The sequence below is a fragment of the Amphiura filiformis genome, chromosome 1, assembly GCF_039555335.1.
Source record: "Amphiura filiformis chromosome 1, Afil_fr2py, whole genome shotgun sequence".
In the NCBI taxonomy this organism is placed as follows: Eukaryota; Metazoa; Echinodermata; class Ophiuroidea; order Amphilepidida; family Amphiuridae; genus Amphiura; species Amphiura filiformis.
In genome coordinates, this window is record NC_092628.1 from 69,514,735 (window position 1) to 69,534,594 (window position 19,860).

A 19,860-nucleotide genomic window follows, 5' to 3' on the forward strand; every position below is an offset into this window, starting at 1 on the left:
ACGCTATAATAATGTGTCTTTCTCATTAGAGGACAATGACATTCTCTGATCAGCTGATCAACTTTCCTGGAAATTAAGTTTCGGTTGCAATTAATGGATTTAATTTACATACCAGCTGAACATGCATTGTGCCAATTGTACAATATGACACACTTATTAAATTTACAAAGTTTAATAACAATAATGGCATAAAACATCAATTTAGCACGAAAAGAAATACACATGGTCAAGTCAACAATAAATAATTAAAACATGAATATTGGCAGATAATATGAGTAGATTGCACAAAGTACATGATAAAAGGGTTTCAGAACATCAGTCAAATATACATTAGAAACATAACTCGTTAAAAAGATTTGGTTTCTTAAATTGTATTTCTTTTTATCCAGTGAGTAAACATCAATGACTTTGACAAGCAAAACTTTTGAAAATGTGCTTGTGTAAACAAATCTGATGAATCTAGTCACTAATCAAATTGTTATAAAGAAGTTGAAAGCAGCATAAATCCTGCGCGTAGATGAGAGCTGATTCAGATCTGAATGCTCCATATGGATAACCGCTACTGACAAACAAACCTGAGGAAGGATCTCAATCCACTTCTGATGTTACACAACAACTTTAAATTAGGACTAGAGTTAGGGTTCGGATCAGTTGATTGGAGTAGATATGAGATTAGGAGATAGAAGTCTAGTTAAGTTCGGATGTGGTGTTCCTGATCCTGAAGTTGTTGCTAGTAAAACTGATTGAGTCATGAAGACAATGATTTAAGTGAACGTGGCGTGGTTTGATATAGATTTAGAAGCTCCATATGGAAAGTCCTGCCTGAGTCATGGCGATGAGGTCCATTTGAAAGGGGAAATGTTGGATTGATAAAATATATCACATGGGGTATTTTAACTATGATCTCAACACTAACATATGGTGTCAATATCTGTCACTATTTTCACCTATTTGTTCTTTGTTATAATTGTATCGGATTGTTGAAGACTGCTAATAATACTCATATGCCTATGTAGTAATAGGAGACATTGTGTAGGCTACTACATGATTATGGTTGTTGCTGGTTTTGACTGGACACATTAATGAAAGTAGACATTATTTTAGACAATGTTCACTCTCAAAAGATACTACAAAACTCGGTCAGACTATTTTGCATTTGTAAGTTGGAAATGGTGAAGTCAGTGGTGAACTCGATATTATTTATTTTTTGTTGTATGTCATCGCCTTTATGCAATTTTTCTTTTAATATGCTAGTCATGGAGATCCAGTATGCTGTCTTCATACATTTGTCACAATCACACAGCCTGCTTAATCATTGGGCACGTCCGGCACAATTTGCTGATATGGCAATGTTGACTTCACTTCAGCATAAAAGAAAATGGTGCTTCTCAGAAGGAGGGATCACACTGAGTCATCCAACTATTCAATGGCAGTTTTATGACATTTACATGTAGAAGAGCTGTGATCCCGAAATGTGAACTGTGATGCAGTCGGGATTATAGTTTTCTCAAAGTAATGCTATCTTTTGCGATCCCGAAATGTGAACTGTGATGCAGTCGGGATTATAGTTTTCTCAAAGTAATGCTATCTCTTAGGTTGGAACCTCTGTCGTTGTACTCCAATGTAGTTATTCAGCATATACTTCATGCTTTGCTGTATCCTGGAATCTGATTTGTAATTCACCTTTTCAATAAATCCCATAAGCCTTTGTGTGGACCTCTGATATCATCATTTCATGTCACACTAATTGATGTGCATGTCGTTTAGCGAAAAATGTTACTGCGCATTTGAAAGCTGTGACGTGCGCAGTAATGATATGTGCATTGGCATGTCGATATCAGAGGTCCAGGTGCAAAGGCTTATGGGATTTTCCAAAAAGGTGAAATGTTTGAACTTTGAATGCATGTATTAGTTCTTTATTTTAACCTAACATTTTTCCTTTCCTCTTTTTCTTTTCCTTTACAGTCATTAGCAGCGTCAGATGGAGGTAAGTACATACATTTTTGTTTATCAATAAATAACCTATTTTATTACATATTAGATTTTATTGTCAATGTTAATTATTTCTGATGAGGAAGTAACCATTTAAACATGGACGGAGCAGGACTTCCCAGGATTACATTAATTGTACACATTTTGCACATTTTAATGCAAATTTAGGAAGTTTGTAACATTTCCCTCCTAGTGATGATTAAAGTCTGTTTCTCCCAGCTTAAATTAGAAAAACTCCTGATTTGGTTGACATATTGTATGTTTTTTATGGCGTGTAGACTGCTTGTATTATTGACTCGCACATTATGTTAGGGTTTTTTAAGTACCGGTATGACCAAAAAGTACACCCCTGGATAAACATTTCAGACATTTATAACTGAGAACATTGTGCAATCATGAAGTCAATACCAGTTATATAATAGGTACAGAAAAGGAACAAACATGATTTTGGAGGTTAAAACTCACACTGGTTTGTCCAAATATCAAAAATACAATTTGAAGAGTCTTTTAACTTAGATCCAAATGCTATGCTAGGATCATTCCTGGTTGATTAAACAAATTTCAATAAAACACAAAGGTTATAGTTTGTATTCACACCGATATTGTGATGGTCAATAAAGATTATTTCTACCATTTCACTACACAAGCTGAATGAAATAATTACAAATTATAACCTTGCCCTTAGTGGATATTTGGTAATCCCCTCTAATTTATTTTAAAAATCAACCAAAGACGATCCCAGCATTTGGGTCTTTGTCAAGGGACTTGCTGAATCTGCAAAATAAAGCTCATTCTTAATGATTATATGGTCAATATATCCAGTATTTTAAAATATGTTCCTGTCTTTGTTTTTGAACACAGATTTAGATACACAAGATGATGGGCTCATCGGCACAACAAGAGGCAATGCCTTAGATATCACAGGGAAAATCCCACAACAAAATAACATTGGCAGAGTGTCCAGTTGGGCAGTAGGCTTTGAACGCCTACTACAAGATCAACTAGGATTAGAATGCTTTACAGTAAGTTTGCTGTGTGTTACTGATGTTGAACTAAACATGTGAAAAGGAAAGGAGTTTATAATGTAAATATGAAGCTCTAAAGAAGACGTCCTTTTTGAAATTACGACAGGGGTCCTTTGAATTTTACATGTGTTGGTAGTTGACATGAACTGATTATTTAAAACTGGTCAGCAACACTTGGGTCCGTATTCACAAAAGAGTTAGACTGGGTCTAAAGTTAGACCTGGTCTAAGTGGAATTTAGTACCATGAGAAAGGACATTTTCCTTTACATTTGCTTAAGTTATTTTGTATTATTTTTGAACGTTGCATTAAAATCTTTACAATTTGCTAGCTACTCTAGGAAGGAAATAAGAGTAAAGGACCATTCCTGGTGGAACTTAATTCCAGTTAGACCAGGTCTAACTTTAGACCCTCTCTAACTCTTTTGTGCATACGGACCTTGCAGTTTAACACCGCTGATGACAAGAGTTTATGCCGCTGATGACAGGTGGTGAATGAATGGTTTCTGAAATATTTGGATAAAAAATGCGAGTGTTGTAGACCAGTTTAAAATTCTCAAACGTTTAACTGTTGCTTGTGTAGGGGGTGTTTTTTACACTTGTGCATATATACGTTGGTTCACCTCAAGTCTGGTAGTGACGTAGGTGCGTGTGTAGCTGGTCGCAGTATCGAATTGCGTGCCTTACTGGTAATTGTGCAGCACTTACAAGGGCAGTTTGTCGGCACACTTGCAGCGCAATCGCAAAAAAGCATTATTGTCTACCGAACTTGAGTTCAACCAAAAATAGTGAGTTTTAACTATGGTATTATTTTGGATTGTCTTGTTTTTTGCAGCAATTTCTGAAAAAAGAATTTAGCGAAGAAAATATAATGTTCTGGATTGCATGTGAGCAAATGGGCAAGATGAAGGACAAAGCAACTGTGAGTATTGAAGCAATTATATCACTTAGATTGGATGAATTTAATTATTTCTTATAGTAGTGAAAATAGTAAATGATAAATAATAACCAGTTGAAGATTTATGAAGCTGATCATATAAAATAGCATTTGAATTGCTTTGTTTAAAGAGAGGATGTGTAAAAAATGTTGTTGTCACTTTTTTTTTCAATTTATTCATTAACAGCAAATGTTGAAGATTTAGATTTTGAACTCAAAATACAAGTTGAGCCATATCTGTCTAGGGTAGGACAAATCAGACGGGGTATCAACCAATAAAGTCCCAACTTACATTTGCGTAAATTCACATAAGCAAGCGCCAGTTAGCGGTCACACATTCAATACGCAACTATACCATTTTCCACCCTGATGTGGCAGTGACGTCAACGTGCCGAGGCAGCGGTTTCGTGCGTGCATCTATGCGGCGTCATTGAGCGCACACGTGTGCACGCCAGTGCTTTGAGCGAACAGTAGCAATTTGAAGCTGCGCCCAATGATAGCCGCACTGATGTCACTGCCACATGAGGGTGAAAAATTTTATAGCATCTAGGTGCTGTGCCCAACTGCGTAAATTGCCTTAGGATCTCTTTACAAAGAATGGTAAGTCCTTAATGACCAAAGTAGCCACAAGTATGGGGGAATCAAGAGTACATTAAATGTATCGAAGATGGAACAACTACCTCACCTTTTTTTAGTGTCAAGCTTACAAGTACCACATTTATATATGTTCTTATTTTTACTTGTTTCAGCTGGAGAAGCATGCCCAAGACATTTTTGAAAAGTTTTTAGCACCAAATGCCTCAATGCCAGTGAATTTAGAAGGTCAATGCCGAGAGATGGTAGAAGAAGCCATCAAGAACCCAACACCTGAAATGTTTAAAACACAACAACAACAGGTTGGTAGTGAATCTACAAGGGTCATTTTACTTTTCAGATATGAATTTTAAGAGCTTAGGGACAAAATCAAAACTCGACCGGCGGTTCTGTTCGGTTCCGTCGGGTTGTTATTGTATTAAACAATGGTAACCGGATGGAACTGGGTGGAACCGGTGATCAGCTGCCGGTCGAGTTTTGATTTCACCCTTAGCAATGTCATGTTTCTTCATTCATGACAAGAAAGTACAGTTGGGGTTATGTTTGTAAAGTGTTTATGTTGGAAGTGAAGCTTTATTGATCAGTGGATCATAAACATAAGCAATTAACCAAGAATAGCAGATTTACACTTTCAAACAGTTGCATTCCAATTATTTCCAAACCATGATCTTTCCTGTGTGGTAATGGGAAATATGCCAAATATCCAATATGCCTCTTCAACCGATAAGAAGGTGATAAAGTAGTCTAGAAAAATAGGGTCATCAAGATACATCTGCTGAATGATTTCATGAATTATATGTTATAGAACAACTTGATATGATTAGCATAATATAGGTATTGCAATGTTATGTTTACTTGGTTTTATTTATAGGTTGGTAATTGGGAATAATTAACCACTTATGTGTAACCATTGCTAGCAGTGCTAATCCAAACTAATATACTAAATTAACACAATTTCCAACCAGATATCATGTTTTGGAATGATTGTTGAATACTCTTAGCACTTGGCCTACACACTAACCCTAAGGATAACCAAAAACCATAACCACTGCTGGCCCCACATCAGTTGTCAATCAATCTTTGGCTTAGGCCTCTTGATTTAGGCAAGACAAATCCATGTGTTGCAGTACACAGATTTGTGTAACATAATCATTTAAAGTTAATAGAAATATGCGCAGGTGTAATGAGTATTCTACAATTCATGTCAACATTTCTACATGATTGAAACTGGTTTCTAACATACTAACATGCTGTAGACTTTGCTATAAGTGTTGCTCTTATGTTTCACAAAATAGTGGTGTGATAAAACAAAATGAGTAGAAGTAAATTTTGAAAAGTGAATTTGTAAAACTTCAGCACAAACAATGGACCACACACCTTCCTCAGTCAGAGAGACATTTCTGAGACCAGAAGTCCAACAGTAGATGTGTTTATAAGCTAAATATAATTAAATGTGCGTAAAAGAAATGGTAATGATTAATCTACTCATTTTGTTTAATCTCACCTATGAAATCCTTTACATTGTAATTGTCAAGTTATATGCCATAGTCTACACCACCACTGGGTTGAGTCTGCTCACTCCACATAACCATCTGCCAATGATAACACCACAAGCCCCTTTTTGATTGGCTGAAATCTTTCTCATAACATCATGTAGCATGGCTTGAAACAAGGCTTTCAGTATGTTAATCGGCTACTTTATATTCATGAGTCGTGACGGGAGTCATGTCGAGTGATGATATACCATAGAGCTCTATTCACGCTATTTGTAGTATCTAGCTCAAAGTTTCTGGATGCATCTTTTTCGTGTCACATCTCATAGCCAATCAGAAATGATGTTTAATGTTAAATTGGCAGACATTTTTTGTGTGTGGAGTAAGCATAATCAAACCAGCTGGGGAGAAGACAATACTGACCCCCCCCCACCCTTTCTGACAATTATTTTTGACCATGGAATCTTCCCCTCAAAAAAATTTTCTTACTGATCATTTTGCTGGACAAATAACAGCTATGTTGGTTCCCCCTCTTTTAACCTCAGGGATACCCCTTCTCCACATTTATATTTTCCATTATCATTATTAAAATGTATTGTCTTCATTAATTTTATTTGCTACACATGCTTTCTCAATCAGTCGTCATATCATATCCATCCTAATCAAAAACCCTCTAAACTACCATTGGTTGAAGACGTAAGTTTGTTTACACTAATTAAGTGTTAGTTGCATTCATTTTTCCTTCAGCTGATTATAATATTTGTGTATTTGTTGAAGATGGTTTTAATATTTATTTTGTTTTTGTTATAAAAAAAATCACAAATTTGACCGAATCTAGTCCTGGAACATAAGTTAATACATTAATTCTCCATTTATCATAAATAAATAATGAGTTTGCAAATAGCAACTGATTTCAAATGTTTCCTGAATATCTAGGAACTATACAAACATGGTATGCTAATACATGTAGATTATATTAATGGTTTTGATATTTGACTGAGACCAACTAATGATAACAATCATATTTGCAATATAAATGTCATTATTTGTGTTGTAGTTTCATTATAGGACCAAGTGGTTCAAGTTATAAAGTTTCAATTTGAAAGCTTTATATAAATTCTGTTTGTCACATGCTGACATATGTGGATCACTACCCAACTAACCTAGTACATAAATATATTTACAGCAAACTCAAAACTTACAGTTTTCAAACTAAAAGTGTATCATTTAGTTCTACAGTTAGTATAAATTTTGAATTTTAAAACAATTTTACAACAGAGTTTCAGTACTAGAGTATTTCTCTTCAAATTTGTGATTTGTGATTTTGCTTTAATTCACCAGGAAGTAAATGGTCAATTTAGTCTTGATTCTATAGTGTTGCACCCACACATACACTTTAGATATAGCATACACTGTTGATGCATGGTTTGTACATACACACAAAAGGAACAAGAATTGAACTTCAATATTATTATATGTGTGATATATTATATACTTGTGAGCATGTAAGTGGAGCAGAATGAATATGTTTTCTAATGGGTTGGTCTGTAATGGTTGGCCTAATATATATATAGGAAACATACTGGTACAGTATTTGATTTATTTCAAATGTACCAACATCAGAGTAGTTTTACAATGCATGCAAGTATTATTTGATCCACTATTTATTTTGCTTATCTCTTAGACACTGGAGATTACAATTAAGAGATTTGTTTGATTTGGAATGCACTATTAAAGATTAAAGAGTATTCAAATTGTCAAGATCAATTGATTTTAATTGGGTTTTTTTAAAGTGTGTTAGAATATTTATTAAACTAGTCAAAATAAACTTAGAAACCAACGAGAGAAAGAATAAGACAATATTTCCAGTGAAATAAAGTTATCATTGTTTGTAACCAGAGTAGGACCCAGCAGTAATGGTTCTTTGCATGGATAATATTTTTGATATGATATCATTTTGACATACTAATGTTTCACATGTTCTATTATTCACACTTCATGTAGTTGTGATGTGTCATAGTGAAAGTATGTTAAATATGGTGTGTGCATGTTGAATATTAGTCACAAGTTACCATCTACCATCTGTATTAGCAAAAAAATTATTTCCTACTTTGCGCACTAACCTACTTCTTTCTTACACCTGTTACTACCTCTACCTCAAGCTTTGTAACCCTAAAATCTTATTAATCCTAACCTACAAAGTCTTATCTGTGAATCCTAATCATAACCAAATCCATAACCTCAAGTCTAACCTGAATCATAATTCAAACCATAACCATACTTTCACCTTTCATAACTCTCAAATCTTAAAACCAACTCCTAACTTTAATCCAATCTCAAACCTACTTAAAATAAGTCCTATAACTGCAAGCAAAGACTTGAGTGGTAGAAGTATGCCTAATACTAGTGAAATCAACTTCTGTATGCAACTATGCATCTTTTTAAGTAGTTTGACAAACATTACATAAAATTCTAGATGCAATACCAGAACACATATCACAAAACTGTACAGCAATTGCTAAGCAGCTTCATAATCAGGTATTTTTCACTTTGTACAGTTGCACTTTCACCAAGTTATTTTAATTTCCTTGCTTACAATATCAAAAACTTTGGTCAGTAATTAATGGAAATGGTAGATTTGCAAAAAAAGGTCATATCTTTTCAGTTAGTACAACTTTGCTAATTTGCACTGGCTGTGGTAGATTACTAAAACCACAAAAACAACTTGGGACAGGAACTGTTAAGCCATATCAAGAAGTTTATGAAATCTTCAGTTTACATACATATGGGTCAGTTTTTCTTTCAAGATGCAATCTGTCTTCAGTGAATTGGTTCCGGCTTATGAGGATTATAAGAACTTCAGGAGAAGAGAAACTAGGATGAAGCGTTAAGTCCTTAATGAAATAATAGATTAGAAATATCCTTTCAGACGATTGATTTGTACAAATAGTAATATTGATATTTTGTTTTACCTGAACTTGAGGAAGAATCACTTTAAGATTTTGACACAGTTGGAGCAAGAAGTGTGAAGTCGGAAATTAAATGGGGATCACAAACAATTCTTGTGTTGATAAATGCACTTTTACACAAAGCAGGTGTAGTTAACAAACCAACAGAATTATGGCAGTTTTATTTCAACTGTATGGTATAAGGGGTGACTGAACTATCTGTTTCAATATCTGTTTTTTACTTATCTTTGACAAGAACAGTGTACTGAAACTTGCATGTGAAAATGTGTTAAACTTAAGTAACTTTCAATCCCGGCTTTCAGTGGCATATCCGAGTTTAAACCCCAAGCATATAAAGTATGAAAACAGAAGTAAAGTTGTTTTGCATATGCACATAGCATGAATGTGAGTACATATAGTAATACAAAACCAGCAGCAGATGATTAGATACACCTTATTCTGCATGACACTTGAAACATGGTTATGTAGTATGTCGTCACCCTACTGCGATAATTGACTAATTTTTGAGGATAAGCATAAAATATGGTTCAAGCATGCATTTAAACATATTTATTCTCTAATCTTTGCACAAGAGCAAATGATAATGAGACAAGTTAAAGGAATAATCAAAAATGAGTAGGGTGATTATGTAACTGATGCATGCTTGAACCATATCTTGTACTTGTTCTCAAAATTACAAAAAAATGCGTAAGGCAGCTATCATAGCAGGGTGGCGACATAAATAAATGGACACAGATAATTTTTACAGAACTATATGTCAACACCAGAAATTACATGCATGTTTCTAGGTCTGTCCTTTATTTGGTCACAAAAGGTGGTGTCCTCTGCCTGGGTCCTCTGCACTCTTGTTTAAAGTAATCCCCAGGCAATTAGGGAGACTTGTGTTGACAGAAAGTATCATCATCTAAAGAAATGTACTAATTCAACATCTACTAAAGAAATGCACTAATTGAAAAATGTACAATCTTAGCAAGTATATGAGAAGTTTGACCTTGTTTTCATCAAGTAAATATATCAAGCATTTCATTTCATTTATTTGCATTTCAAAAAGAGTTAAGGACATTTGACATAGGATTACATTTTAAGATGGTTAAAAATGATTACAATGACATGTCTTGTCCTTGCAACATCCAGTTTGTAAATAAAAGTAAATTAATTTTTGCAGCAGGCAATTACCAAAGTGTTGGGAAAAGGTGAATTCCACGATTCAGCTTCAACTCAAATTTATTTTCTACTAAATTTGCCTGAGGACGATGTGCTGTGCATAAAAAATTTGCTATAAAAATCATTTCCCGTCTTGGTTCTATATCTACATACCTAACCCATAACCTAACACTTAACTTCTATCCTTTTCTAACAAAATATAATTCTAATCATATAGTCAAGACCATGTCCTGATTATAGATATGATATTGTCCTTTTTAAAAGAAAAACATATAAACAGTTGGGGGAAAATACTCAAAGTACTAATTCAAGTTATGTTTGATCAAAATTATTTTGCTACAGATTTTTAAGCTGATGAAATTTGACAGCTACTCAAGGTTCCTCAAAAGTAAGATGTACCAAGATTGTGTGATAGCAGAGATGGCCGGAGAACCATTACCGTTCCTAAAACCTGCGCAGACACCGGCAAATGACCCAGCAAAATTAGCTGCAACAGAAGAGAGGGCTAACAAGAAAAAGGTGAGAGTGAAGTCTGTCACTGGGAATGACTGCTTCTTGCAGTAGGACAAACATGCACAGTATTTATCACATGGGTTCAAATTTGACATTGGTTGCTCAAATTAGATTGGATTCTCATAACACTTCCTTTTGTGCATGGCGCATAAATGCGACAACAGAAAAATCTCACTCTTTGATCATGGAGCATATAAATGGGTACAATCCCATGGCAGCCATCTTGGATATGCAAGTGAGGGAAAAATACACTACAATTCATAAAAATTTCAAATGATTATTCCCCATTCCTCATAAACAGTTTTTAAATTCACCTTTACTGCACATCCAAAATGGCCGCTCATTCCATGGTGGCCATCATGGATGCGGAGGAAAGGGAATAGTCCCATTTGTGGGTTGTGTGCAGGAAGTGTTAAGCCAACTTTACAAGAAGCAACATGCATGGCAACTGTGAAAATAGCTCAAGAAGACCTCAAGTATGAGTCCTTAAAATATGAGAATATGTTAGAATTGATTTTCTGTTCATGTAGAAATTTGAACCTTTGTGGGAATCATCAAGGAATTGGATGGGCATGTGGTACAAAGTCAACTTATTGTCCCATTACATGCTTAGTTGTAGAATTATTTACTCCAGGAGAGCAGCCAAATATGTCAATTTAATTCCTAGATGGATTGGCAAACCATAAAGTGTATGCACCAAATATACATGTGTTTCAAATGTAGCACATGGGTACATAACACTCTTTGGAGGTGAAATCCTATTTGTAGTGCAGGTATTTTTACGCAGGTGCGCTGTAGGACAATGGCTCCATTGTTGAATATCATGGACCATGTGTCAACAAAAGGTACTGTCTGTTAATGGTGTGCTGTATTCTGCAGATGACATATTTCAATAATGATGTCTGTAAAATTGCACAATTGATCAAGCTTCAGGACATGTAAATATGCGATCCTTTATCTCAACTTTCCTGCTTTAATAAAGCAATACATTCTGCACCCACCCCAAGTATGCAATGTTACACATACTTATGTGGCTTAGTGACTATATTTGACTGTTTTAGCAGTTAGCTAGTCGGTGCAAAATTTAAGTGGCTTTTGACCATATTGGAGGTCTTGGGTCAATTCCCATTTTCTTGGACAAGCATACTACTTTGAACACATTCCTGCCACACATACAAATACTATAACAAATCCATTCCATGTTTAATAAAGTACTAAAATGAAGCAAAGAAGTAGCAAAAAAGAAGCAAAAAGCCCCTTAGACTCATTAAACTTTGTACATCTATACTGCTTCTCACATTGAGATAGATAGTGTCATCATTGCACATTTTAGGCCGCGTAGCCTTGAGATGCATGTGCCTTTATCAGAATTACAGCATAATACGCTTACATCAAAAAGCGGCACAAACATAATGCTCTTGCATACAGAAACACATTTTGATTCACTACCAATACCAAGGCGAGAAGCAGTATAGCATGTATACAAATTTAATCAAAGCAACAACCAGCAAAACATTCTTGATTGAAGATGACTGTGCTCAGATCTTGCTGTGTGTTGGTTTATGTGTGATATCCCTGTTGCTGTTCCTGCATCGTGTGTGTTGTTATCTAATGCTCTCTATCTGTCTCAGGCTTCAAAATTCACATTGTCAAGGGCACTCATTTCAAGCCCAGTGAGCAAAGGGCTTAAAGGCCACTGCACTGAAGTTTGTTTGGAAATTGAGGGGCACCAAAGCCAAAAATGTAAGGGCAATGGAGGCCATAGTGGCATTTGTGAATTTTGATGGCTGATCTGTTTCTTTGTGGGTTTGATGATACTCTGTTCACTCTTCTAATATCACTGTGACTATTTACATTACACATAGTAGTAGTTAGTAATTAATCTGTAATGTATTGGTGCACCCTGTTTGGTGAATCAAGTGATAGATGTGTGATTTTATTTGTTTGGCAACCAAAAATTGAATAATATCATCATCAGGTATTTGCACTGCTTTAACACATTAGTTGCTCTGAAGATGGCACTCGCTAGAGTTCCGAAAGCTCAGCCCTCTGAAAAGGACTTCTCTAGGTAAAGATCAAACCTTACTCAAGAAACTAAAGTGTGTGTCATTTCTTTCCCAGACCAATATGTGCATTTGTTTGTGGTAATTGGTAGGGTAGCCAGTCTGTGTCCGCTACACTTGAACAGTTAATTATGCAATTTAGACAAATCCACCCAAAATTCATTTCAAGCCTATTCTTGCCTAAAATTATATGGTTTTCAGTGAATCAAAAGTCAAATTTATTATCAAAAGGCATCAAATATGACCGATATAAAATGACCATTATTGAGTCACGGTACAATAGTTTAGTAATGCCTGATGTGGCTACCTAGTTTGGAAATCATGAGGCTTGTACCACTATTCATATTGCGTCACAAATCTCTGATTGTACACAAGTCGTTATCATATTTTTACGCTTTCTGGTGCGTCTGTACGTCACTCATTAAATGCATGTGTCAGGTAGAGGGATACTGGTTATTATATAACTATAGGATAGTTGACTCAGGTTTAGTAGGGTGCTTTATGTTTAATAACCTGCATTAGGCCTATATGGTGTGTAGATAATTTTGATGTGTAGATTATTAACAAACTCTGTAGTGTGTGTGTGTGTAAATCTTTTACTAAACAATCACATGTTTGTACATTTCCTTCACTGTTGCATAAATAAAACTATATTTTGTATCTGTTGTATGTATCCCTGTGTATTGTAATAACATAGTTTGTATGTTGTATTGTTGGCATGAAGTTCATGTTGTGTGCTTGTATGTATTATAATATTTGAAAATTCCAACATATATCAGAAGAAAATGATTGTAATGAAGGTAAGAGTGAGACACACAGTGGGTAAGGGGTTCATTTAAGGGGACAGGAACATAACTTATTATAATTCCAGCACTTGCGTATGTGCATGTAGGGATCAAATATGAAGGTTTGATACCTAGAATACTTTTAGACATCGGAATGATAACAAACAGAGCAGTGGTAGGATTCAGTCAATTTTAAGGGTCTTTGAGTTTTCATCTGTGCAAATTTGTGGTACTAGTTTGCATAATTATCCAATAGCATGAATATTATTGAAAAAAATAATTCAAACATAACTAGAAATTAACACCTGTCTTGTCTTGGGGTGAAGTTGATTCATAAGGACCCTTTAACATCAGTCTGACTGAAAAGTCAATGTTGCAACTTGTTGTAGGCTGTGTGTTTCCTTCAACTTGAGACAAGATGACATATAGACAGAAAATACTGCTGTTTTCTTGCTTTTGCTATTCCATAAGTAATTTATAAGTAAGAGAACACAAGGAATTTAATTAAAAGTCACAAAAACTATCAGCAAAAATAAATATTCTGCATGCTTGAGAACAGGAAACAATCAGTCTGGTTTGCTTTTTCCACCTTTTTGGCATCCAATTTTGTACTACAAGTTGATAAATAACTGCATGTAATTGTGCCTGAATCCAATAAATAACGCAAGCTTTTTCTTGTTTCTTTTGATTCTGTCCCCTGCAGAGTTGGTTGTTGTTTGGCAGTCCCTTTCGCAATAAATAGCGCACAAATTTTGATTGATTACTGTTGGAACGTGCGGGTCGACATGACACTACTGTATTCTATTGCTTCAATCTGTAGTAGCCTCACACTTGTAGTTTTCTAGCCTTCTGCCCGCTCACGCTACCTCCATCAATCATCATCCTCATAGTTGCGATGGGATGTTTTTCCTGATGCAGTGTGGAGGAGTCTCTAGATGGACTGACTGTTGGACTGCTGTTGTATACGTCCATATAATGAGTCTCAATTTATTGTGTGTAAAAACACTGCATGATGTGTGTGTATTTCTAAATGGCATGACGGTAGACCATTCCTATGTTGGAGTAATTGAACTGAACAATTAAAATATGAGAGTGGACAAATGTGAGCCTTGTACATTTTTGGTGTTCACAATGACATTGACATTAAAGGCTTGCGGACCATTTGAGTGGGTAAATGTTGCTAGGCAGTAAACACTTTGTAATGTGTATATTTTGCTTGAACCAAAACAGAGAAAGCAACATTTGACTCGGACATCACATAGGAAAAAGCAAACCGGATTGAAACGGCCCATTCTAGATTTAACAATACAAACAGTTGGCTTAGAAAAGATATTGGCCTAGAAATAATAGATAAATTTACAAATATAAATCATCTGGTAAGAAATAGCAGTAACATCCATCAAACTAGGCTGTTGTTCTCATACAGTTATTGTATTACCCAGATTATGAAGGGTAATTACTAGCGTGTCAAGTCCATGCATCACTATCTTTTATCATCTGGACTATTCAATATTTGATATGGTAAATATATTCAACAGCTCACACAATCAAGTATTTGAGTGAGTGAATGAATGAGTAAATTAGTGATTGAGTGAGCAAGAGTAAATGAGTGAGTGAGCGAGCGAGCAAGTGAGCGAGCGAGCAAGTGAGCGAGCGAGCAAGTGAGCGAGCGAGTGAGTGAAAGAGTAGGTGAATGAATGTGTGAGTGAACATTTCAGCAGGTTAGATGGTGTATGGAAAATAAAAGTTCAGGACTTGCAGAAGTGACAGAAATTAATCAAACCTACTCATTTAGAACTCAGATTTGTAACAAAATACACGTAGAGTAGCCCAGCATAGAAAGCAGCAGTAATATGTAAAAAACAATAAAAACTCAGTATTTTTGGTGTTGATATTTCTGTAGAACTAAAGTAGCATTGTATCATAATTGTCTAGGAAATTAATTCCCCAAAACATTAATATCAAACTGTTGAGGTGATTTTCATACGGTGTACAGGAAGTACAAGTTCACACTTTGAGTAAACAGCACGCTTGTTTCTGTGTGCGAGACTTCAATTTCCAGTTGATCTTATCTCCCTGTGATATATGATGGGAAATTCCTGAAAGCGGATGATAATTGATATCTTGGATCAATGACTTCAAAATCAAACTAAAAAATGGTGAAGTTCACTTGGAAATAACCTGTATCATATTTGTTGATTTTGTAAAGATTTAGTATGATTTTGATTCAAAGGAATTCAAGATATGAATTATGATCAGTTAACAAGGATGTTCTCATTTATGAGGGAGATGATGTACTGAGAAGGGAAAGACATGAAGCAAGAAATATTTTACAAGAATATTTTCAAAATAAGTTTAGAATGAGTAACTTCCTGTTTGCAAATATGCCAATATTTGGCTATTTTATGCAGAAATATTGATTGAATGCAAATCAACTGAGCAGTTTGATATCACTTGTTTTGTTTCTTTTTGTGTACATGAAGTGTTGTCTATGTGTCTAATATGTATATAGATATGTGTAAATTGTACATAAAATAAACTTTCTTAGTAAATGTCACCCATTGCACTCATTTGCTTTATGTGGTGTGCTTTCTCTCTCTCTCTGCATGCTTACTTAACATCTACATGTAGTATACACTGAACCCTAGCAATCTGCACCAAGTAGCCCATCCCTATTCTGCACCCTATCCTCTATGAAACTCTTAGTTATACTTTGTTCGACTTATAAATGGCAAACAATTGTTTTTTGTTATTTGCCAATAAAGTCCAAACTTGCGCTCACGTAAATTCACATAAGCGCGCCAGTCACATATTTCTCAAAGTTCAATTAATGTAGGTGCTGCGCCCAAGTTTGTGCATGTCATTCGAAATGATTATCAATCCAGGTTAAATACAAGTCTTTGCCATTTATAAGTCAAACAAAGTATACTGTTGAATCTTCCTCCTGTTTGCTCATAGATAGGAAAGAGTAATATACAATTCCCATGTTCCAGGAAATATATCTTCAAGATAACATCATAATGTAATGTTGTTTACAGTGGATTTATTTCCACTTAATCGGCTCCCTTGTCACCCTTCTGTCACTCTTAATATCTTATTTTGATAAGTCTTAGATCTATATATTTCATGGTGAATACCAAAATGATAGGACCTAAAACTGGAATTTACTATGTTTTAAAGTGTTTGCTGGAAGGCCTGTAATGTCTGGAAAGGAGCTAGGTATGGGAGTCATGTCTGCCCCTATACTGAAAGCCTAGCCCTTATATTTACATTTACCATAACTTGGATTATAGTACCTGCACTAACCCTAAACGGTTAATCTGAACCTAAACCCTAAGCTTACCCTATGCTAAAAGCCTAGTCCTTGCATACATTTACCGTGACCACAACACAACTCAAATTGCAATTCATATACTAACCCAAAACAGTAACTCTAAACCTTAAAACCTTGACTCTAAGTTTACCCCTATGCTAAAAGCCTAGCCCATACATACATTTACCATGACCATAACTCAAATTGCAATCCATATACTAACCCTAAACAGTTACTCTGAACTTAAACCATAAACCCTAAGTTTACCCCTATGCTAAAAACTTAGCCCTTAAACATTTACCTTGATCATAAGTAAAATTGCAGTCCATACACTAACCCTAAACAGTAACCCTAAGTCTTTGCAAATAGCTGCAGACTAATATGGAACAAAATGACAGTTGCTATCACCTGGAGGCATGGTTATATATTTGATTTGAGCACTTGCCGCTTCATAAAATTGAAATTGACAGAATCCATGCTACTCCTAATCTAATGCATTTATGCTTTCAAGATGTTCGGACTTCTGTAGAGTCTTACTTCTTCAACACTATTCTGAATCAAGATAAAAATGACCCCTATAAATGGATACATGCGCATTTCCTGCAATAATAACCTGAAGAAATGGAATGGAGTGTTGATGTGTCATCTGCAGGCCTGGGATTGCAGTCTGCATGATACCACATCATCCAAACGTCAATCATCTCCCTAGAGTCCATTTCCTTCTCTACCTTAAAGCGCATTAAGGGATCTATAATCCACAATGCACTCTATAAATGCAGGTTTATTATCATTATTATTACCTCATGATTATTCCAGTAGCTTTAGGTGTCTTTGTTCATGATGACGGTACTCAAGCTCATGTTTATATAATCGCAACAACAACAGACAGGAGTTGCTGGGTTCAATATCTGGTTAAGGAAGTGCCATGATGGTGTGATAGAAAGTACATACATACCATGGACTAAAGAGATACAGGATCTCCAAACAGTCAAAAGTCTCAGCATCACCCGATGATGAGGGCCAATCGTTCCATGAAATGTGACAGGCAAAACTGCTACGTACATACTGCATATTTTTACTGTCTTTCATGTAAACGCGAAGACACACATTGCTCTATTGCCTAAACACGAAGGCAATGAATGCTGGCGTGATTGTTAGACCTGGCATATGAATATGCAAGAATTCACAGCATACAATTCATACTGCACAGGGACTTTTGACTGTTGGAAAATAGTCTGTATTAGTCTATGATAGAAACCTACACCCATTCCTGCCTACACACATACATACAATAATGACAAAGATATTAACATTTGAGCACTTTTATAGGAATTTAGAAACATATCCAAGGCCAGGAATGTGATCAGAAACCAAGTTGGTAAGTTTGAGTTCTCTGTAAAGCAGCAAGGTGCATAGATTCAACATGTTAGGTACATACCTGAAAAAAAAATTTTTAGATATTTTTTGCATGCTTGAATGCTTCCAAAATATGGCTTCGGTAATTGATGGAAATAGCAAAATTCCTAAAGAATATGTAGAGTTCATATGACCTCTGAAATCTCCATATATATGCCGTACCAAATCAAAACTATACATCATGTCACAATTTGGCGTCAATATGTGAAGTAACACCAGCAAGGACAAAAACATGTTTGCAAATGTCACAAAAATAAATCCCCCATCAAACGCCACAGTTTTTCTTTTATGTAACCTCATTATCTCAGTTGAAAATTACCAAAAAACTTTCCTGACAGTTGTTGCTAATAATATTTCATAATTTTTGGCAAAGAGTAACAAAGTTAAAATGATCTGAAATGCCTTAATGGCACCGCAAAGAAAATTCAAAAGAAATTTAGCCATGCTTGAATACTTCAGGTCAAGGTTTGATGTGTGACATATTAACAACCAAAGAAAAATAATTGGGCTATTCCAGTTGAAATCCACACACCCCCTGTGGAAGACATGACCTTTATCTTCCACACAGGGAGTGTAAATTGCAAGTGAGGTTACCTGAATGGGTGACTACATTTGAATGTGTCTTCCATAGGGGTGTATAGATTTGAACTGGAATAGCCTTTTGTTAAAATAGTCACATGATTTGGTGTCAACTATTGTTAGAAAACAGCATTTGAAAATTTGCCTAAAATGTGACCTTTTTTTGACTTAAAATGGAGTTTTCCAATTTCTTATTTTGACTTGGGGAAAGCACAAGATTGGGGATATAAATGCCCCTTGGTGCCACAACTGACCCTTAGATATCCATACCTCACTGCACAGAATAGGGAAATACTTGATTTTTCCCATGCATGATTTCTTTGCCAGTGCATAACAACCTTGCATTGTATTTCTGTAGCACAATTCATTTTGAATTCAGAATAGTTGTACCATCTCAACACAAATAATTATCAAATATGAAAAGTTTGCTTTAGGAATTCCCGGTTATTTATGCAAGATTCTTTATCAATTGTAATGATCTTTATGTCATTGATATTTGTTATGTCAAGGCTAATCTGTGCATTAACAGCAATTTTAAGGCGAGTCGGAGCCTTCAGGTCATATTTTTGCCAGTTTTGGTTATTTTGCATATAAATAATACAGTTTATTTCTGCAGAGTAATATCTTGATCTTACTGGAGAACAAGTCAACAAAGCCACTGGTCACATTTATATTTCCATATGTATTGCAATTAATGAGTTATGGCAAATGATAGGGCAAAATGAAAGTTTATGCTATTGACCCTTCATAGTGAAAATCATGCACATGGGGAGGGGGGGGGGGGTTAAAACTCATTACAATGAGCCTTGGGATCTCACATATTGAACCTATACCTTTCCCTATAAATATGTGCTATATTTTTCTTACAAGCATAAATACCGCTTGCTCAGGCACCGCTCTGGCTCGCTGTAAGTTTGCAAAATTCAGTAATCTAAAAATGCATATATCTGGTAACAAAGGTTTTTGGTAGATTGCAAAACCAGTAAGTGTTGCAACATAGTGATGAAACTGAAAGTTCT

General features: G+C 35.3%; 1 protein-coding gene across 3 annotated transcripts in view; it reads left to right on the forward strand.

Moving 5' to 3' along the window:
* Positions 1 to 19,860, forward strand: part of LOC140152142 (regulator of G-protein signaling 12-like) — a 131,122-nt gene that overhangs the window by 86,890 nt on the left and 24,372 nt on the right. For all 3 annotated transcript variants that reach the window (XM_072174442.1, XM_072174452.1, XM_072174445.1), the window contains exons 3-7: positions 1,966 to 1,987; positions 2,854 to 3,014; positions 3,851 to 3,937; positions 4,702 to 4,848; positions 10,515 to 10,691. In XM_072174442.1, coding sequence (XP_072030543.1) covers positions 1,966 to 1,987; positions 2,854 to 3,014; positions 3,851 to 3,937; positions 4,702 to 4,848; positions 10,515 to 10,691 — 594 coding nt within the window. The remainder of the gene's footprint in view (positions 1 to 1,965; positions 1,988 to 2,853; positions 3,015 to 3,850; positions 3,938 to 4,701; positions 4,849 to 10,514; positions 10,692 to 19,860) is intronic.